The sequence below is a fragment of the Vicugna pacos genome, chromosome 33, assembly GCF_048564905.1.
Source record: "Vicugna pacos chromosome 33, VicPac4, whole genome shotgun sequence".
Lineage (NCBI taxonomy): Eukaryota > Metazoa > Chordata > Mammalia > Artiodactyla > Camelidae > Vicugna > Vicugna pacos.
Window position 1 is genome coordinate 1,990,892 of NC_133019.1, and position 22,335 is coordinate 2,013,226.

At 54.0% G+C, this 22,335-nt stretch overlaps 1 protein-coding gene across 4 annotated transcripts in view; it reads right to left on the bottom strand.

Moving 5' to 3' along the window:
- NTM (neurotrimin) overlaps positions 1-22,335 on the bottom strand; it is an 820,981-nt gene that overhangs the window by 341,131 nt on the left and 457,515 nt on the right. For 2 of the 4 annotated variants that reach the window (XM_072953798.1, XM_072953796.1), the window contains exon 2: positions 12,361-12,445. In XM_072953798.1, coding sequence (XP_072809899.1) covers positions 12,361-12,445 — 85 coding nt within the window. Of the gene's footprint in view, positions 1-12,360; positions 12,528-22,335 lie in introns of those variants that run through there. The other 2 variants (XM_072953797.1, XM_072953799.1) reach the window with 1 other exon arrangement.

Consider the following 22,335-nt stretch of genomic DNA (forward strand, 5'->3'; position numbering starts at 1 on the left):
GTGCACCTTAACGTACTCCTTTGTGCCATAATCTAACGGGCGAGGTTCCGGGTCAGCTGGCCAGGCGGGGGGGCCGAAGCCCTCTCTGTGCGGGCATTCAGTGACTCGGCTGATGGCGCGTCTGCCAAACAGGACACAGTTTCCAAGGTGATCGCAGACATCAGCGTCCAGATGGTGTGAGGAGCAGCGGCCTGAAGTCGCTCATGTGGGAGCTTTTTAGGGGACAACCCACACATCATTTTTGTTTGCATCCCTTTGGGTAGAACTCTGTCACTGGGCCACACCTCGATTCAGCAGAGGCTGGGAGACTCAGTCTAGCTTTGTGCTGGGAGGACGATCAACAGTGTATTTTTGAACAGCTGAGAACCTCCCCCTTGAATGTAAAGAACTGAACAGAGCAGAATGGATCATGCCCGTGTTCTCATCCCACACGGGAAACAGGGGCCTGGGCAGCCTCGTTTTCTCGGCAGGATAGCATGACGAGTTGCGACAGAGCCACGGCTAAAACTCAGGTCACCCTGGCCCTAGACTGCCATTCAAAACAATGAAAGCTGCCAAGACTTTTCAAAGTCATCTGCTACAAAGAGCCCTGTAGCTGCAGAATTTGCAGCAATGTCAGCTTGGACCCGGGGCCCCATCTTCTGTCCCACAAGCCTCTCGGCGGGGCTCCCAGGATCAGGAGATCTGCCCACAGCAAACGCATCCCATGCTCCGGCTTCCCTGGCACAGCTCTAATTTGAGAAGACACACGCACCCCAGCTTTCACGGCAGCACTGTTTACAACAGCCAGGACATGGAGGCAACCTAAGTGTCCAGCGACAGGTGACTGGATAAAGAAGCTGCGGTGTATTTACACAATGGACTACTACTCAGCCATAAAAAGAATGAAATCATGCCGTTTGCAGCAACATGGATGGACCTGGAGATCGTCATTTTAAATGAAGTTAAGTCAGAAGGACAAAGACAAACACCATACGATATCACTCATATGTGGAATCTGAAAAAAAGAAAAAAAGAAGACACAAATGAACTTATCTGCCACACAGAAACAGACTCACTGGCATGGAAAACAAACTTACGGTTACCAGCGGCGGAAAGGAGGTGGGAAGGGATAAATTCGGGATTCGAGATTTGCAGATACTGACTACTATATATGAAATAGATAAACAGGTTTCTTCTGTGGAGCAGAGAGAGCTATATTCAATATCTTGCAGTGGCCTGCAATGAAAGAGTATGCAGAGGCACAGGACTGAACTATTGTGCTGTGCACCAGACATTGATACAACATTGCAAACTGACTGTACTTCAGTTGAAAAAAAAGGCACTTACTGAGTGCCCGGCGCTGATCTAAGTGCCCCACGTTTCACTCCCGGCTCAGGACTCCCATGGTTAGTTCCCTTCGACGCTGACAAGACAGAGGCCCAGTGAGGTGGACCCACGGGCCACGGGCCACAGCCCTGGGAAGCGGCAGAGCCAGGGTCTGAGCCCAGGGAGGGGCCTGGCTCCAGGCCCCGGGCTTCTCACTCCGCTCCCCCGCCGTCAGGTGGAGTGCCCTCCATCAGGAAAGTGTAGACTGCAATAATGGACACTGAATAATGTGTCCAGTTTCAGGCTCTCGGGCCACTCCCTTCCCTCCCCGCAAGTGTACAGGCCGCAAGCTAGAAGCCAGTCCCCACTGTCAAGTGTTTGTCAGATTTCCCATAAAACCTCTCGCGAAAGTGGAAATGTAAAGGTCCTTCAGGAGCCACGTGTGCAGACTCTACGAAGTGTGTCACACGGTGCCGTGACGGCCGCCCCAAGGCCCCGTCCACGCGCTGCCCTCGGAGAGGAAGCCTAGGCAGGATGGCGCACACCCCCTCTGAGCCTGCGTGAGGCCGCCCAGGCCCAGGCCAGGGCAGAGGAACGCCTGCATCTCCTCTCTCTAACCAAAGGCCAGTAGTTTCCACTACTAGCAGCTTCCTGTTACTCCTGGTAAACCTCTCGTTCACGCAGCAAATACTCCGTGATACGTACCACGACCCGATGAGTAATCTAGCCAGCAGTGAAGTCAGGGAGGGGCCTCGGGGAATCTCACATTTCAGGGGAAAAGGCAACAAACAGGTATCAGGTAAATTAACAACAGAATTTCCCAAGTGTTCAGGGCTACAAAGGAAGGTTAGGCAAGAGGACAGAGTGATGTGGGGGCTGGGCTGTGGCTGTTTCATACAGCACGTCCTCCTGGGGGTGGGCCACTTGAGCAGACGCATGAGTGGCACGAAGGAGGCATCACACCACACGAGTGGGTCCCGGGAGGGCAAAGAGCGTGTCCTCGGGCCAGAGTGGACTTGGTGGGTTCAAGGAACAGCAGAGAAGTTCAGGGAGCTGCGTCCTTGAGCGGGGCAGGCACGACAGAGGGAGATGTCCGAGGGGTAGGCAGACGCCGGGTAATAAAAGTCTTGTACACGCATTTCATTAACTGGTGTATATGAAACAGATAAACAACCAGGTCCTGCTGTACAGCACAGGGAACTATATTCAATACCTTGCAGTAACCGGTGATGAAAAAGAATATGAAGACATATATATATATGTGTGTGTGTGTGTATATATCCAAATCACATTGTAACAGACTATATTTCAATGAAACAAACTAAAATAAATGTAACTGGAAGCCACCGTTGGGCTTTGCACAGAGTGACGTGACTTGATTTACGTTCTTAAACGAGACCGTGGGCAGCCAGGTGGGGAATGGACTGGATGCGGGAAGACCAGGTGAGGGGCCGTGGAGCGGCCCTGCGAGCGCGGGCGGCGGCTCTGCCTCAGAGGTCATGTTCCAGACGGCGAACAGCAGCCTGATTCAGGCTGTAACCTGAGAGCAAGGATACACCGGATTTATGGGTGGACTAGCTGCAGCGTAAGAGAGGAAGGAAAAAGCTCATCCATCAGGTTTTTGGACAGAGCGGCTGGGCGAAGGGCGGTGTCTGTGCCCACGACGGAGACCGACCTGGGGAAGATCAAGCTGCTGGCGGCTGCGGGCGGGTCCCATGGGGCTGGTGTCAAGAACACGGCTTGGGGGACACAGAGCTTGAAACGTGGAGGTGGGTCTGCGGATTAACACTAGGATGTACAGTCTGGAGCTCCAGAGAGAAGGAGACCGGTCAGGACAGAGAGCAGAAAACCACAGCAAGGAAGGGGCTGCGGGGGACGCGGCGCGCGCTTCACGTGACTGCGGAGCTTGGGAGGTTTGGGAAGGAAGTGGCCGGAGGCCACAATGAGCAGCAAGAGAACGCCTCTCCGACGTTCAGGCCTCCCGGGAGCAAGGACGCGGGAGGAAACCAGCCTCTGCTGATCAGACTCGAGGAGCAGTAATAGCCCAGGAAACAGTCGAGTTTCAGGTGGAGCAAAAGCCGACAGGAGCATTCAGAGAAGAGATGGGGACACAGGGACCTTGCTGGTGACGGATCGTGGAGCCCAGTCGTAGAGAGAGGTCTGCACTGGGCCACGCTGTTGCACAAACAGGACCTCATGGTAACAAGAACCTAAACAATGGTACCTAGTCTGGGAGAGCTCTGACTGTGAGGCGGCTGAGGCAACAGTGTTTGTCCCGATGGTCTATTGGGAAAAGGGCGGGGATCAGCCCTAATTATATTCCCGCTCTGGACGGGCCTCCCTTTGGGACGGAGAAGCTGGGAGGTGATGGCTGTTAGAAGAACAGTCATGCCGGGAGCATCGCAGGGGATGGCTAGTTAAGAAGTCTCGTTACCGTTGCCCAAGTGTGTCAGGCTCCTGGGGCTACTGCAACAGAGCATTGCAACCTGGACGGCTCAAAACAACAGAAGGGCACCATCTCACAGCTCAGGAGGCCAGGAGTCTGAAATCGAGGTGGCCGGGCAGGCTCCCCATGAAACCTGCGGGAGAGAATTCCTCCCTGCCTCCTCCGAGCTCGGGTGCTTCACCAGCAACCTCGGACACCCCTTGGCTGGCAGCCTCATCGCCCCAACCTGTCCCCATCATCGCATGGTGTCCTCCTGTGTGTCTGCTGTGCCCCATGTGGGCATCTTATAAGGACACCGGCTGTACTGCATTAGGGACCCACCCACTCCAGTGTGGACTCATCTGAATAGTTAATTACATCTGCAGTGACCCTATTTACAAATAAGGCCACATTATGAGGTGCTGGATGCGGGGACTTCAACAGACCGTTTTTGGGGTGTTGCGGGTGGGGAGTGGAAGGTACAATTTCCCGTTTTATAACCGCTGCACCAAATTAAAAATAATTTGCATTTTTTTCTCTTTCTTACTTTCTTCCTCTTGGGTTCCAACCAGTTAGAACTGCTTCGGATTGAGCTTTCTTGACAAGTAAATCTGTGCAAAGTCGACTGTTCTGAGGGCAAGGGCCAGAGAAGATCTGAAAGCCAGGGAAGATGAAGAAATCACTTCCACACACACACACGCCTCCCGTTGCCTCCGTGGGGCCAGCAAAGCTTCACCTGAAAGGCTGATCTCAGCTTCATCATTTTCCATCCGTCCAGCAGCTGATGCTGGTTTTCATTAAAAATTCTATTATTTTTAAAAATCCACCAGCAAGACTGTAAGATTAATTCATATGTACACTGTACAAGACAAATCTAACCTCGCAAAAGCTCTCTGAGCCGAAGCATCTCACACAGACAAGGCAGCAAGCTGGCCAGACACACCCAGACACACCCAAATCACTCAACCCTGTGAATCAGTGAGATTTGGGAAAAACAGATCACGAACCACTGAGACAGCTATATATAATTTACACGAATTTAAGCCCCATGGCACAGGGTTGCAGTGAAAAGGACTGTTCCCGTGGTTCCAACAGTGAATTCTGAGATCAGTTTCTAATGCCAGACACACGGGTCTCGCCCCAGAACTGCACCAAATGCAGAGGGAGGCCCCCTTTTGCTTCCCCCCTTGCTGTGGAAGTCCGGAGCTGGCCCCTCAGTGAACAGACGAGAACCCAGGGAAACGGCACCCACACGGCTTTAGGGCTGGAAGGCCTGAAAACCCCGTCGATGGCTTCCCTAACACTGCTTTGCCAGCTGACTGCAGTGGGTTGTCGTGGAAAAGTCAGCCTTCCAGGGAAAAAGGGCTACAAATCCTAAATCTGTTCGTGAACGCCTGACCCCACTATTTGTGTCAGAAAACTTGGCTCCACAGAAACGTCCCTTTGTTTTTTTTCTGGTAGGAAATTCATCTTCAGAGCCATGAACTGTCATAACTTGCTATGCAACAGTCTTGCGATGAAAAGTAAAGAAATACCTTTCTCCTGACTCCTTCTCTGAAATAAAATAGCTCAAGAAGTTGTTGGAACAGAAGACGATTACTCGGCGCCAAGCAGACGTGTAGGAGAAACACCCCGACAAGTATAATTAGAAGTGGACGGAGAGGCTTTCCTCTCCTCACAGGTCTTCCGGGAGCAAGACACAGACCATCCATCAAAGTGTGGCCACACGGGTGTGTAAGCTGCAACAGCTTACGGTGAAAATCGCTAAGTGTGTCACCACCGTACATACACGTACATGCATGCACATATGTGTGAGTATGCATACACACGAAAAAAAAACAGAATTATAATTATAGACCAGGCTTTGTGTTACATTATTTCATTTTAATCCCAAACAACCCATTGAGGTAGGTAATAACTGTCAGAGGAGTTAAAAAAAAATTGTCCAAGATCACAGAGAGAAGGTGCTTGAGTCAGCAGACTCCTGTCTGGGGGCCCGTTTTCTCCCCGGCACAACACTCCTGATGGAATACGGCTTTGGAAGGTCTTGTTTGTTGAAGAGTTTCATCTCCATCCATTGTGCTCCCCTCAAACATTTCTGCTCCTCCCTCCCTGCCTGTGGCTCACACGTGTGATTTGAAATTGCATCCAAGACCCAATCAATTCTTGATTTCCTCCAAAGGCTATTATTATTTGACCATCCATCTGACTCTAACGGTATCATTCATGTATCAGAAGTCACCTATGACGCAGAGTGGGAACCCACCAGCCTGCTCCCGAGGAAGCAAAATGCTCTCCGATTCGCAAGGATGAGGGTGCGTCTCACCCATCAGTGGAGACTTTGAGCCTGAGAGAACAAATGTGCTACGGATATTACTTGAATTGTTTCACGTTTCTCCAGGAGAGATGCCAATGGTCCCACGTCTAGTGCAACAAATAGGGAAACGTATCGGGCAAGCTGTCCCCTGTCCTGCTCCCTCTGCCGGGCAGCCAGAGGGACTGACCTGGGGAATCCTCAGGGAACTGGGTTTCCACCTGAATGTGTCCAATACCCAATTCCAGAGAAATCGACGGTAATTCTGAGGGGTTAACTCTCTGTGAGGGAATCCAAGATTGCTAGTATCTGAAGCAAAGACCCTCGAAGGGCCAGAATCAAAGCCTTGCTCTGAATGATCTGTGGAGACACTCGCTCGGCCAGCGCGGGGGCTTGGCACGTGGTAGGGAGGAGTGCCCTGTCCCGGGCGCAGCAGAGCTCCCAGCCGCGGGACGCAGTGTGAGCTGCACGTCAGGCCTTCTCACTCTGTCAGGAAGGCATCCTCGTGCGAGACTGACTCTCCTCGGCCTCGTTATCTGGGAAGCCAGGAGGCCGAGCTCCCTGTAATCCTTCCAAACGCGGAAGAAAAGAGACATTTTGCAAAGCGCGCATCCGCGGAGGCGAGGCGTGCCGAGAACCGGGCTGCCCCCCGCACCTCCTCCAGGTTCTCCCAACAACCGGCGTGTCCTTTCTCCACCTGCCCCGTGTTCGGCTGGGTTTTTAGTTTTCCCATTTTCATTCTTGGCTCCTCAACAGGCTGGGTGTGCTTCCAGGAGCCTCCCTCCGCAGCTCCATCTGCCAGTGCTCTTCGGAGCTCCGGTCCCCCTGCTGGGCGCCTGGCAAGCCCCAGAGGTGAGCGGGCAGGGCTGGACCCTGGGGGGTGGGCAGGGCAGCCAGGGCAGCCCTTGCTTCATGAGAGGCACTGCTCTGCGGAAGGAGGTGACTCTTACACCAAGGATCGAGAGTTACCCGGTCAGACAGCCACTGACAGCAGGCTCCAGATAGAGAGAAAGAAGGACGGGCAGGAAGGGGCTTCCCTGTGCCCTTGTTTATCTTGAAAATGCTCATTTCCCTGAGGTCTGCCTGGGGCTGAGTGCACCGCCGGAGAGAGCCATCTCTTTAAAGGCTGAAGGGCTGGGTAGGCGAGCGACCTGGCAGAAAGGCAGCAGGTGTCAATGGGTGCAGCTGTGAAGTAACATGCGATTGGCACAGACCATCTGTGTCCTGGACAGAGAGACACCAGCTCGACCACAGCACGACCCGGACAGAGCGGACAGGGAGCCAGTGACGTGACCGGGGCAGGGACAACAGGAGAGGACCCAGGGAAGAGGGCAGGGAGGGCCAGGAGAAGGTGGTGGTCCCACACATTACGCCTCCACCACTCACACAAGAGCTCGCTGCCGCACGCCCTCTGTAGGCCAGGTCCCGGCGAGAAGGAGGCAGAAGGCTCCTGCCCACAAGGAAATGACAGTCCAGCTGGGGAAGATGAGCACAGGACCAAATAAAGGAACAGGAAGACCTCAGGTGCAGACGACTGCTCTGGAGAAGGAGCTATGCTGGTGTCTGAGGCTGCAGGAAGTGGTGGGGGTTATTTTTATCTGGGAGGGGATTTCACAGGAGCTGAGGCCAAAATGATGACCCGCCATCCACGGGCAGGGCTGGAGTGGGAGGAGCCCTCACGCTGGGAGCCATGCACGGGGAGGCTCTAGCAAGAGAAAGTCGTCTGTGTTCATGAAACAGAAAGGCCAGGACGTCGATGGCAGGGCAGGTGAAGGATGGGAGGGTCTGTCACTCAGACTCTATCAGCAACAGCCATGGTCTGAGGCATGTGCCAGGTCCTGGGGTGCAGATTTGAAGAAGGCGTAGTTCCAGGCTCAAGAGGCCATGGAGTAGCTGGAGAGACTAAGGAAGAATCCACCAGCTTGTAAAATGAAGTGCTTTCCATGAAGTGGATGATATGCCCAGCCTCCGCCGTCTCGAAGAGGGCCCCACGGGTTTTCTCAGGTGTGGGAACCACGGTGTCTCTGCTGTTCCATGGAACTGCCACACCGAAGCCCAACTTCCGTCTTAGACATTTCTCAGACCTTCCATTCTCAACTCATTAAAAAAAAAGGCACCACCACACAGCGGCCAAGCCTGCAGTCTGGGTGCCTGATGTGCACCTCGGATACTCACTCAGCAGATGAGCCCGAGGAAATAATTCACTTCACTGGTCGCTGCCTTACTTGCAGAATCCATGAAAGTACGAAATGCGTTCGTCAAAGTCACCAAGTGACGCAGTGACACTTAGGGACTGTCTCTAATTAAGACAGCCACACTGCTGGGCATCTCAGGCCCTCCTGCTCTGGTCACAGGAGCGCAGCTCCGCCCACCGGGACAGAGGGTGTCCTTCCGACCCCAGGCGGACTCCCACCCATCTGTCAATGGGCACATCTGTCTCGGCTGTCGGTGGCCTCTGCGTCCACAGCCTGGCCTTGTGAGTCGGACCCAAGGCTCTGAGAGGAGATCTCAGCGTCCTTCAAAGAAAAACCGCTCAGGACACCTTGGTTGGTCGACCACAGTCTTAGACGGGCTGTGTTCAGTGATTGCACCTGCTTGGTAAATGTCTGGGAGCACACAGGGTTCACAGCACGACAGAGCAGGATCCCTGCTTTCAAGAGAGAGCTGCTCCCCAATCCATGCACAGAAAGAAGACAGAGAGTCAGACGGGGTGCAAGAGGAAACAGGGCGGATGCCAGCAGGGAGCTGGGAGGCCTCAGAGGGCAGTGGGGCAGGCTTGCCATGCAGAGTCCGGAGTCAGCATCCCAGCTCTGCCACGTGCCCACGTGCGTGAGGCCAGGTAGAACCCCGCTCTGGGCCTCAGCCTCCTTGTCCACGAGATGGAGACAAGCAGGTCTATGTCAGAGAGCGGTCGTGAGGCCTCCCTGTGAGCGAGCGCCCAGTGACTCCAGCACGGCTCCTCTTTTTAGCATTATTGATACTACTGCCTCAGGACCTGGCGTCCAAACCTCCTAGCGGTATAACCTTAATCAAATTATTGTAAACTCCCCAAGCCTCAGTTTTCTCATCTATAAAATGGGGGTAATAATGGCACCTATAATCAGAGGGGTTTTACTGGGGTTAAATGTGAATGTTATGGTTAGAGGATGGGTGAGGCTGTGTTCAACACACTCAGAATACCCCTAGGACATGGGGAGTGTCCAATAAACTTTGGTTCTTCTTCTAATAATGGCACATTCAGTTTTATGAGACCTCACCCTTTTAAGCAAATCTCCATGCAGACTATTGGCAGGAAAACAGAAAGAGTGGGAGACTGCAAATTGCCCGGAGTTCTATTCAGGCTGTGGATACCACAGCAGGTGGAAGGTTTCCCAGTCCCTCCAGGAGGGTCAGTAGCACCAACTGGATGAAAATAAAACCTTCTAAGAAGTTTCCTCGCACTAGAAGCTGTGGCTGAAGCATTCATTTTGGGGCGAACTGCAAAAGATGCTCAAAAAACGAAACTGGTGAGAACAAAGCAGAATCAAATGAAAATAAAGCAAAAAGTCCTCTGCTGGTTGAGAAGGAAACTACAGGCATGAACCTTGTGTCACCCAGGGTGGTGTGGACAGGGTGGTTCTCCAGGCAGAGCAGCGTGCTCAGCGCCTGCATAGCTGTGGTCTGTGTAGCTTGGTCACGTGCTGAACAAAAGAAGAAGGAAGGGAGGAAGGGAGAGAGGAAGGCAGGAAAGAAGGAGGGGGAGGAAAGACAAAAGAAAGAGGAGACCCACATACACACAATAAAAGCAAAAGTGACAGAACCCAGAGCTCTGAGCCACTGGATTGCTGCAGCCTGGAATCAGCTTATGTGCAAATTTAGCAAGTTTGATGCCAACAAAATACATTCTGAAATTCCTACATGCTTCTCTGCACGCAAAATCACAAAGCACAGAGCTGTGCTGGAGTGCTTAAAGGCTCCCCAACCACAAAAGCACACGCCAGCACGGCGGCCCTCTGCACCCCAGGGCGCGCACCAGAGCCTGAGGGCGAAGGCCATCCTGCGGCGGCCTGGGTGCCTCCGCCCCAGCACCTACCGCCCCGCGCACCCTAAATCAGGCCCGCGGGCAGCAGGCTGGGGGCAGGCGGACCCCAGCTCCTCTAGCTCCCGCCCTGCAGGGCTCCCTCTCCTGGGAGGGTCTTCCTCCTGCATGTCAGGAAGACAAGCAGTCCCAGGGGCTGGCGCTCAGCGTCAGGGGCTGTCCCGGGAGGGTCTTCGTAGGCCCCCTTCCTCCATCTGCAACCAATCAAGACCAGTGCGTCCAGAGCATATGTGAAAATCCAAAGAGAACTGAGTGCAGGACAGAGACTGGGGTGGGGCCTCCGAGTGAGTCAGGAAGAGGCCTGGGGGTGAAGACAAAGAAAGAGAAGCCAGCCAGGGCAGGAGGAGGCGAGTTTAAGGAGGGGCTGCTCTGACCCCAGGCCTGGCCCCTGGCTGAGCACCTGCCTCATCAGCCCTCTCTGGACTCCTGCTTCTCGTGAGCCTGGGCGCCGCCTTCTGAGGACCACATCCTGCCCGTCTGGACCCCTCACTGTACCTACGACATGGGAGCTACTGCCTGTCCAGGCCCCTTGGCTATTTCTTTATCTCCACATCTCTTTTGGAGCTGATGGCCTCCCACCTTCTCCTGGAAAGCACCACCCCGTTCAATTCTAAAATGTTCTCCAGGTAAGACTGTCACCATCTTGTCTCTTGTGGGTTCCTCCTTGCAGTCAAGGGTTAGGGACAAAGGAGACACCCTGAAAACACTAAACATCACTGACCATGTGGCTTTAGAGGTTTGCTTTTGTTTTCCTTCCAAGAATTCTGAAATCATGGCCTATTTGGAGTTTCCATGAAATCCTTTATAAAGCAGGTACCCAGCTATTTCAGGTGTGAGGCTGTCAGATATTCAACCTTTACTCAAAACAGTCCCCAAAGGTCTCAGTGGAAGAGGTGGGCGTCCGGAACCCATAAGTGCCGAGCGCTCCCTGGGCCATGGGGATTACCTCCCCAACGATGAAGGACATGGTGCCTCAGGCCTTGACAGGATCTGAAATCACACAGTTCCTTTGATAGCATCCCGACAAACCATCTCTGCGGCCCAGTGCCCCAGCCTCGACATTTTCTGTCCCGTGGGTATTGCCTTACATGCGCCACCCAAGAACAATCCAGCCTTAGAAGAACAGCCACAAAGGGAAGAGCCGTGGGCATCAGCACGAGCTTCTCTCTCCAAGAATCTTCGGGGGCAAAGGATGGGAAGATCGCCATGTTGCCTTGCAGTCAGCTCAGTGGCCCAGTTTGGAAAATGTTACTTAAGCAGGCTTATCGTTCCTCCCATAAACCTTCCTAACTTCTGCCTCACGCTGACTCTCATAAAATTCCAGAGTGTACACGCTCCCATTACAGCCACGGCTCTGCGGTGCCCTCCTGTGAGCAGCACGCTCTCAGACGCTGGAAGTTGAGCTAGCATTTCAGGAGGAAGGATCAAAAGGGAGACAGACCCTCCTGCCTTACACAACACATGGCCAAGGTTCTCCTCCTCCTCGCCCTCCAGTTCCTGCAAGCCTTAACCCCAGGACCCAGCTCAACACGGAAACCTAGTTTCTGCTCAGTACATGAGTTCTGCACACACTGCTTCCGTGGACGGCACAGGCAACCAGAGGAAACGCTTTTCCAGGGACAATCCAGACTCTTCTCCACGACCTCAATCTCGGTGAGCCATGTTCAGACAGGAGAAAGTGCATCCCTCTGGCCACCAGCTCATGGCATGAGGACAACCCAGGAAAGCCCAGGACAGTCAGACCCGAGACAGAACAGCAGGTTTGCCCCAGCAGGCGGGCCAGGCTGACAGCCCCCTGGCGTGGGCAGGGTGACGGCATTCACAGGAAGCCAGACCCGGCCTTCGGGCTCATTAACTTCAGAGAAGACTGCTCACGCTGGGCCCCAGCCAGGCCCCCAGTCACCACGGCCACCAGGTTTGGGCACAGACTGTGCTCAGGCCACTGGACTCGATCCCCGAGGCTCCCTGGCCCAGCCATCCCTCCTGCTTACCAAGTCCTGAGCCAAGGAGGCCGGTTTTGGGGAGACAGCTCATCTCCCGAACCGAACCTCGGAGCGTTTCCCCACGACCACCACTTTCCCAGGGCACCCAGCTCATCTGTGAATGCTGCAGCCCAGCGAGCCAGCGACCCCTCCGCCAGCGGCTCCGGTATACACACCCGCACCCCGGCCCCTCTCCCCGCACGCCCCCCAACACAAATCATTGTCAATTCAAAGAAGAATGGCGGCTCCCTACCTGAGGGTGGCGCTCTCCCCCTGCCGGACCGTCACGTTGTCCATAGCTTTGGGGAAGGTGGCATCTCCGCTGCGCACGGGCACTCCTGTGGGTACAAGGAACAGCAGCCTGAGAGACACGACCACGAGGCACTTCCAGGGCAGGAACAGGTACCCACAGACCCCCATCCTCGACAGCCACAACTTCCCAGAACTCCGGCAGCGGCTCGGCACACGCCCCCCGGGCGCGCACAGGAAGTGGGTGGGGTGGGGGAGCGAGCACGGGGACCGAGAGGCGCGGGCAGGAGTAGAGCGCGCAGACTCCTCCAAGTCTCCTATTCCTCCCCAAATCCAGCCTCAGCGCTCTGGCCTCGGAGAAGCAGTCTCCACGGAGGGCATCCAAAGGGGGCTCCCTCGGTGCTGCTTCGGCCAGGGGAGGTGGCCGAGAGAGGGGAAGCGCAAGACAGGTGCCGAGGTGCGGCACGGCTCAGGAGCCCCTTCTTCCCCGTAACAGTTCAGGCATGGCACTTCGGAGAGCAGTGAGCACTTTGGTACCAGAAGGGGACGGGGGTGGGTGAGATCCGGCTGCGCAGAGGTGGTCTGAATCCCTCAGCTCCAGCAAGGGCAAATCCGACACTTTCTTTGTAAGTTTCGGTGGAAGGATGGCCAGCAGAAGACAGTCTGCAACAATAGCGGAGCTGGAAAGTGGAGCACGCAGGAGGCGCAGGGGTGAGCCGGGAGGCGAGGCGACGCCGGGCTTCGCGCGATCCGGACCGGGGATGCTGCGGCAGCCGCCTCGGTCAACTTCGTCCGAGCCCAGACGCGCGCTGCAGCCGCCGCGATGCGGCCGGTCTCGGCGGGGCGGTCTCCGCGGCGGCGCCGGCGGCCGAGGCGGGAGCGCACGGCGGCCGCCCCTGGCTCGCTCGCTCTCGCTCGCGCGCTGGGGAAGGCGAGGCGCTGCCGGCCCCGGAGCCGCGCGGACGCCACGCTCAGCGGCCGCCCCCGGCCTCCGCGCCGCCGGCCTCCCGGGAGCAGCCCCGACGCGCGCGGGCCCCGACCGCCGGGGTTGTCATGGCAGCGGCTCCATCACTGACCGCCGCTCTCCGCGGTGCCGGCGCCGAGCGAGCGGGCGGGCTGCGCGCATCCCGGCGGGCGGCGGGCGGCGGGCGCGGGGCGCGGGCGCCCACCTTAACCCCCGCCGCGCCGCGCCGCGGCCGCGCACGAGCCCAGGCGAGGAGTTTAACCATTTCCCCCTTGAAGAGCCATCACTCCCAAATTCAGGAGAAAGGCAAAGTTACCACGCAGTCTTAATAAGCCCAAGACATCTTAATAAGGGTCACAAACTAATTAACTAGAAAAGGAAAACCCTGCAGAATGCATGCGTGCACCTTTAAATTTATCAGATTAATTCATTAGCAGTTAGAGTAAATTTAAAGTGTTGGGAGGATGTTTTAGAATAATCTCATTTTTATTCAACTGTCAGCCCCCCAGCCCCAAAAGCTGCATTAAACACCTCTAAATAGAGATCTTCCATATATAAAACAAATGCAAGATCCCAGAAGCCTTTTAGTGTGCGAAACTGGCAAAACCACATCAAAATTTTGGTCAAGTTCCGACACCGACTTACATTCTTTATTCTTGTTTTGTCGACATTAAAAGATGCTAGCCCTGCAAAGTGCTCACTCAGATGAATGACTGTGAGCCCCTGGCTTTATCGATACTCCCAGGTCTCCTGGGCTTCACTCTTACAGAGCTGATCTCCTTCTAAGAGGTGTGCTTTCCAAATTCTTGAAACCCAGGGAAAAGCTGCATGGGCCTCAGCTCCTGTCACTCCCCCTCTCTGGCTGCTGTGGGTCCCTCTGTGCCTACAGTTGTATATTTCCTTTGACTTCAGCTCCGATGGGATGCAGTTCCTTCCCTCCTGGGCTCGGCTCCTGAATGAAGCCGAGAGCCGCACAGCCCACCCAGCACGCTGACACCAGCACACTCTCTTCTTGGGGACTCCAGTCTGAGCTCCCTGCACTGACCCAGATTCTCCCAGGGGAGAGAGAGGAGGCAGCAGTGGCTTTGTTTTCCGCCTAGACGCTCTACCAAATCCAACCAGGAAGCTTTTTTTTTTGGTTTTTAAACAGCTGTTAAATGACAACAACAACAAAAATGTTCTCCCCAAAAGCCATCCAGCCAACACCAAAGAGCTGAATCATTCTAATGGAATCACTGATACTGTAAGGGTCTCGGTGCCACAGAAGTCCATGCACCTTTCAAGGGGTCGCCCCACTTAGGTGGAGATCACACGCGTCTGAGTGATGACGGCGTTTCAGTCATCACGCCCCCTCCCTGTTTTAACAACTGACCAGAAAGTGATTGGCCATGGAAAGTCAAGCAGCTTACACGGTGGATCTCCTAATCCATCACTGCACCCATTTCCCCCTCGTCTCCTCTGGTGACTTTTCTGATATTAAACTCGCAGGGAAACCCACCTGCTCGTTTTGGCCAGTAGGGACCACTTGATAGATAGCACCAAAAAAGTCAATTGTCAACTTATGGCCACAAAGAATGACTTTACTATCAGGAAAAAATATATATATGTCTACAGAGAGCAGGAGGCTTTGTTCATCCTTTGGAGAGAAAAGGAGGAGAAGGAGCCTATCTCAGCACGAGTCCTTTCTCACGTGTCCCTGCTTTAGCTTCACTTTGCAATGGGAACCTGCGGATCTCACCAGCTACGATGTTCTGTGACAGCAAACACCGGGCCTGAGATCAGGATCGCTGACTTTGTCTGCCGAATTTGGGGTTCTCCTTCTGCAGAAGCCAAGGGGTTACCTCTCATCTTCCATCCACCTGTTTTGAACCACCCCTCCCGCTCCCCCCCAACTCCTCTTCATAAACACAGCCTACCCCCTCAAGGGGAAAGAAATGTCAGCAGTGAAGAGGCAAGAGGGACTCACTCTGGGCTTTGGAGCCATTTCCCTACAGGCTTGAGAATGGAGGGACGGGTCCCTTCGTGATGAATTCTCACCCTGGCTCTTGCTTCTAATTCCCAGGCAGGTACGAATACGCATTAGTTTTCACATCTAGGAACGTGGGTAATGACAACAACAGGCCTTCCCCAGGGGCCCACATACATGATTAACTCTACAGCAAAATACTTAGAAATCCATTTAAGGTGGAAGATGGTTTATTAATACGTTTTGCCGGCCACCACTTCATTACTATAGCCAGGCAGAAAAATAACTCTCCTCGCAGGCTCTGCAAGGTGTTCGGTTCTTACCGGTCTGCGTGCGGTTGATCTCAGACAGGCAAACCATCTTTGCCCCCGGCCAGGGAAGGCGGAGTGGCGAGCGGCAGCCTCCCAGCCTGGCCGGCAGAAGACCCAGCAGAGAGCAGGTAACGCTCAGGGCGGACAAAGAAAAGCCCCTGGTGGCCGCATAGCTGCTCTGTGGGCCCAGGGAATCCAAACTCCGTTCAAAAACGGAAGTTGAGAAAGCGGTGAGAGGCCAGGGATGCCCGCACAAGTAACAGGGCAGAATCCATTTTACCGAAACTCATTATTGAAGTGGTTTGAATAGATAAAGATCAAAATCATATGTCAACTCCCTTCTCACCCCCTAATCCCGAAATGTAAACAACACTGAGTGGCTGATCTTACATCCTGCCCCTCGCTTCATAGGAACTGCTGGATTTATTTTAATTTTTCCCAGCATATCTGAGTTCATGAGAATGGCATGGCAGTCAGAGCAATTTCATTATTTGCGTCCTTTATAGAAGCAACTCCCTTTCTACCCCCTGGAAAGCAGACCCCTTACGAGCGCCCACCTCCGCGTCCCCCGCCGCCCTCCCGCCGCCCCTCCCTCCCGCGTGCACGTGCACTGCACACACAGATCAGCTTGTCACAGCTTGTCTCTGTGCTGACAGCTGTAACTGCTTCAGGTTATAGAAACATCTACAGGACAATGCCTTTCAAGCTCATGGCGCGCACACACGTACACACACAGGCACACACACGTACACACACAGGCACATACACACACACAGGCACACACACGCAGGCATGCACACACACACAGGCACACACACGTACACACACAGGCACGCACACAGGCACGCACACACACAGGCACACACACTCACACACACCCTGTCTGAACAGAGGAACGCAATCATATCCCCCTTAATAATCCCATGACTGCGAAGGAGGGGGAGCGCAGGAGCGTGCCGGGCAGACCCGGAGCGCTGGCGGGCAGGTGAGGACGCGGGCCGTCGTAGGCTCCTGGCAGCCGCGGCGTCTCCGCGCTGAAGCAGGCTTGGAAGGGGGGAGACTCTCCGGGAAAGTGAGCTCAGCTGTTGTTTGTGTTTGACTCTGTGTTCCCTGCAGCAAGCGGGGGCCCAGCAAGAGAGCAGTGCACATTCCACACACACGGACCCAAAGAAGGGCCCTCGCTGAAGAAATGCCAGGGCGGCTTCTCCTTCCCTGACAAGGCGACAGGCCCCCTCTCCTGGTGGAGACTCCACATAGGCGCGCGGGCGAGAGGCGGGCGAGAGGCTGCGACGCGCAGGGCAGTGAGGGCGGCCTGGCACCACACAGGCGGCGGGAGGGGGAATCGAACAGGCGGTGTCCGTCTGGCTAAGGAGGTGGCTCGGGGAGTAGGCAGGGCTGGACTCTGGGAAAACGCGTGCTGCTTTCTCCCCTTAGAGGAGTATAGGATCCAAATGCAGCCACTGTTCACCGGGGCTGCTGTCTAGCATGTTAGGGTCCCAGTGGGAAGAGCCAAAGAGCAACCTGGAGACGGGGAAGAAATGTCCGGGGAGAGCAAAGCGGCCAGGAACAGGGACAGTGGAGGAGGCGGAGGATGGGGGGAGTGGCCGGGGTCAGGCTGCCCATAGACTCTGAAAGGCGTGAAGCTCTGTTGGGTACAAAAAGTGGAGAAGTGGTCAGTGGAATCATCGGACAGAAAAGTAAAGCGAAGCAGCACAAATGTCCAAAGTCAAACTATCACCAAAGCCAGAGCGGGTGCCCCAGAGGGGAGCACCGCCGGAGCCAGAGGTCCCCGGGAGGAATCTCTCCTTACCTAGGCTGTGGGTTCTAAGAAGACCCTGGATTCACAGAACCCCAGAGTGAAGTGGCCAGAAGGAGCCTGGAAAGGCACTGAACGTAAACCACTCATCTCACAAGCGGGGGTGTGAGCCCAGGGGGAGGACGCGTGCATCACAGGACATAAGGGTAACAACTGGCAAGTCAGGACGGGAACTCAGGACGGCTGGCTCTGGCTCCAGTGTCCGCTCCGCTCTCCCTGTCGGGTGAGGGCCCTGCTGAAGGGCAAAGTCGTAGATCTCCTTTGCTGCGTCTTTGGCACATGGGAGAACCACGGAAACGCAAGCGTTACTGCCCAGTGTGGGTACCTCTGGGCGTCCGGTTCGTCAGGGGAACTCCGTGTAGTCAGCAAACCTCAACAAGTAGACTCTGAGCGCCTCCTGCAGGCCAGGAGCTGTGCTGGGCGTCAGAGACACGAGGACGAAAGACATCTCCCTGCCCTCAGTTTGCTCACAGTCCAGGGCTGTTGGGTTGATCAGTTGTTCTCTCATTTCCGTCCACGAAAGTTCAAGCTGGAATGAGCTCAGCCCCACGCTCCCTGGGGGTCCCCAGCGCACTCTCTCTGCTGAGAAAAGAGAGCTGGGACGTGTCTCTCCCGTGGGAAGCTGATCCCATGATGCGGGTTCAGATTTCCAGGCACTGACCGTGGTTTCCTGAGCTCCATTTAAAGTGGCACCGGAGGGGGAGGGGGGCTCGCAAGGATTTTTAAACGTAGGGAAGAAATTCACGCTCCTGACAAGGATGTTTTTATTCAGTGCACACGAAGTGCCAGAGATGCGCTAGGTGGTGGGTTTGTGTTGTGTGCGAGAGAGACAGAAACAAATCGGCGAGCGTCCAGCCCTAGCAGAGGACACAGACGTTAAGGCAAGAACTTGACCGGACGGCAGACACAAGGGCGGCGAGCACGGGGGGTGGGGGATGGAAGGACGCACACGGTAGAAGTCTCTTGTGGAATCTGGGAGACCACGAGACGTTTCCCTGAGGAAACGGCTTTAAACTGGGGCCTAACAGTGAGAAGAGATGAATGCGCAGGCGGCTGGGCGGGAATCTGGTTGCAGGCTGGACAGAATGCTCCACAACCCAAGACCGACCGGAAGGAGCCTGGGCAGGCTGCGCTTTATACTCACAGACTGCGCTCATGTAAGCCTGGGCTGGGTACGTCTGAAGTGCTCTGCCGACTGAAAACCCTGACTGCTTCCGCGTCCTGTGTTCACGCATTCATTGATTCCTTCAGTGCATATTTACTGTTTAAGAATGACTGGGGGCTTTGGAGTCAGACAGACCCGAAGGGGAGCATCGTCTCCTCCATCACCAGCCGTGCGACCCTGTGGGGTGACCTCGCCTGTGAGCCAGTGGTGAGAACGGTACGGACCAGAGCGGGCTGGTGCGGGGCTGCAGGGAGAGCCCGGATGGACAGCCTTCAGCACAGGGCCTGCTCCTCCGCAGGGGCCGAGCGTGGGGCCTGGAGGGGAGGCCGGTGCGTGGGCCTCCCTCCTCCAGAGGGTCCGGGCGTGGTATCTGCTCCCGGAACCCGGGAGCAGCCCGAGGGCACCAGCCCTGTGCACAGCCCGAGGGTGTCGTCCCAGGGACGGGGCAGACACTTCCCGCTGAGATGTGGGCGGAAACGGGAGTAGCTTAGCCTTCAAACCAGGGCAGGAAGAGGGGGACCCTCCGGTTCCCACCCCAGTGTCTTGAAAAACGCAGACACAGGCCCGCGGGAACCAGCCTGCGCTTGAGAAGGAGGACGGGGCTTCCTGGGAACGCGGATCTGCCCTGCTCCCACGTGGACCCGAAAAGGGGAAGTGGCCTGAGAGCAAGACGGGCCGCCCCGCCCAGGCTAAGTAGCACCTGTGTCCCTTTCATGGGGCTTTGGCCCGTCTTGGCTCCCGTGGGCTCCTGTGGGCCAAAGCCCCCTGCCCCGGGCCGGGTCCAGACTGACACAAGACACTGGACACTGATCCGCAGAGCCTGCCTCACCTCCCAGGGCCTGCGTGGGACAGCCCACGGCCGCCCTGCAGGATTAGCCGGTGGCCTCGGGCACGGGAGCAGGGCTACCCGCACACGCCCACCCGCCCGCCCGCACAGATACACCCGTTCTGATGTCTGCAGGACGCAGCCCCACCAGACTTTCTCGCGGCTTCTTACCTAGAAGGAGCCCTTTGAATGGCCATCTCACCCGCCCCCAAACTTGGAGCTTAAACCCCGAAGCCCCCATCGGAGGGCCCAGCCTTCCGTCTCCTCCGCACGCCTTTCACTCACGTCTCACTTGAACCTTTGTTTCATGCATTTTCTGCATTTCTCCTCAGCCAGAAGCGGCAGCAGCAGAGGTGAATTTCAATGAGATAAGGACTTGCTCAGTACACTCCATTTGTACGCATGGGTTCAACGGTACTTTTGATCGGAGGTGGCATTTTGTAAATATTTTGTGAACCGGAGAATCTGGATCCAAGTCTTAATTCAGGCCGTCATTGTGTCTCCTTAAATAAGTCACTTGCTCTTTTTGATTTCTTAGCTTCTTTCTTTTCAAGAGAACCAACCTCTCCACGATACGTGGGTCTTTGGGAAAATCCAGTGCCTGACGCATCCAAATGGGCCAATGCACTTTTGAGAGCTAGAAGCACTATTTGAGAGCAAGACGATAGCCTGGGGCGGGGGGGACCAGGGCGCTGCATTTGGCCCCCAGTCGGTCACTTACTGGCTCCCTGGCGTTGCCTGGGTCACTTCTGCTTCCCTTCAAAGCGAGGCGTGTGAGTCAAGTGACCTCCAAGTCCCCTTCCAACTCTCACAGCATGCAGTTTGCACGCTTCTCAACACTCTTCTTAGCTCATGAGATTTCCTATCGAGAAATCTCGCTCCTCATCCCAGCCGTCCACCGTCCTCACCCACCAAGGTGTCCACGTCAAAACTCAGAAAACTGCGGTACAAAGTAATTAACGAGCTGCCCTGCATCTAAGGCAGGCGATGGAGGCGCCAAGGTGATTAAAAGTCTTCCGATAAAGGGTTTCTTTAAGGAAAAGAAAATTCCACAACGCAACCAGCAGTGTTAATCTTCAATAAATAGGCTGTTAATATTTAACTGGCATTTATTTAAACTTACAGTAACTGTCCTATTAAATCTAAATTAATGGCCCGTCTGGGAATCTTCCCCCAACGCCTAGCTGGGACACGGCAGTTCGGACCATCATCTGCGCCAGGCTTCTGGCCATAAAGAGCGTATTTAAGCCATCCTTTTAAGACTAGACTGTTAGAATATCATGGTTGGAAGGGCTTCCGAGGTCAACGGGACTAACAAGTTTTATACCCTGTGTCTTTGGACCTTCTGGGGCCTCTTCGTCCCCGCTCTTCAGTAAGGGCTTTATTTATTGTGTGTTCCAGACATCTCTCTCTCCGGCCTCTTCTTTTTTATTTTGAATTTCTGTCTCTCTTTCTTTCTCTTTGGTACTTTTTTCCCTTTTTTATTTTGAATTTCTCTCTCTCTTTCTTTCTCTTTGGTACTTTTTTTCCCTTTTTTATTTTGAATTTCTGTCTCTCTTTCTTTCTCTTTGGTACTTTTTTTCCCTTTTTTATTTTGAATTTCTGTCTCTCTTTCTTTCTCTTTGGTACTTTTTTTCCCTTTTTTATTTTGAATTTCTGTCTCTCTTTCTTTCTCTTTGGTACTTTTTTTCCCTTTTTTATTTTGAATTTCTGTCTCTCTTTCTTTCTCTTTGGTACTTTTTTTCCCTTTTTTATTTTGAATTTCTGTCTCTCTTTCTTTCTCTTTGGTACTTTTTTTCCCTTTTTTATTTTGAATTTCTGTCTCTCTTTCTTTCTCTTTGGTACTTTTTTTCCCTTTTTTATTTTGAATTTCTGTCTCTCTTTCTTTCTCTTTGGTACTTTTTTTTCCTTTTTTATTTTGAATTTCTCTCTCTCTTTCTTTCTCTTTGGTACTTTTTTTCCCTTTTTTATTTTGAATTTCTCTCTCTCTTTCTTTCCTGTTTGGTACTTTTTTTCCCTTTTTTATTTTGAATTTCTGTCTCTCTTTCTTTCTCTTTGGTACTTTTTTTCCCTTTTTTATTTTGAATTTCTGTCTCTCTTTCTTTCCTGTTTGGTACTTTTTTTCCCTTTTTTATTTTGAATTTCTCTCTCTCTTTCTTTCCTGCTTGGTACTTTTTTTTCCTTAGACTCATTCTGGGTTTGTTTTTAGCTTTGTTTTTTTTTTTTTTTTTTTTTTGGTCTGAGTCTCTCCTGAGTTTCTTAGCATAAGCCGTTCAGGATACGTAGCAAATTCTGTGTGTCGCAAAGAACATTTTGTAATGGCAGTTGTACGTAAAGGACTAAGCTGTGAATTCATCCCTGAGTCATGCTGCTTTGGAAGGGGCAGTGAGAGTGTAACTGGGTAAAACTGAGCTTTGCCACCCCTGAAATCAATCAGTATTTTTTATGATAAATGTAGCTCCAGCTGAACCTCTGGGATGTTATTTTGCTATGATTTTTAACACGTTGACGACATTTCTGCAGCACACACACACATGCTCATTGGTTTCATCAAATCAGTCTACTAGTGAAACGTACACATTGAAGGTAAACAGCTAATCTGATGGGTTAGTGTTCAAGCCGAGGTGACTTTCCTCAAGAAGTGGGAAGTGGTGGAGACTGAAATAACTCACCCTGAGGTTTCTAAAGGTGTAGGTCCCTGAGCTAGACTTGTGAGCGTTCACTGCCTGCCTTGCAGGGCCTGGAGAGGGGTGGGGGGGTGGGTACGCGATGGACTTGGGCGGGAGGAGCAGCGGGCAGAGATGGGGCGGGCGGGCAGATGGGAAGGCACCCCGCCCATTTTTAAGAGGACCAGACCTCCCCTCAGCTGTCTGCTTGCAGAGGGCTTCCCGTCTGCACCGCCTGCGGGGCCCACACATCCCCGTGTTTCTG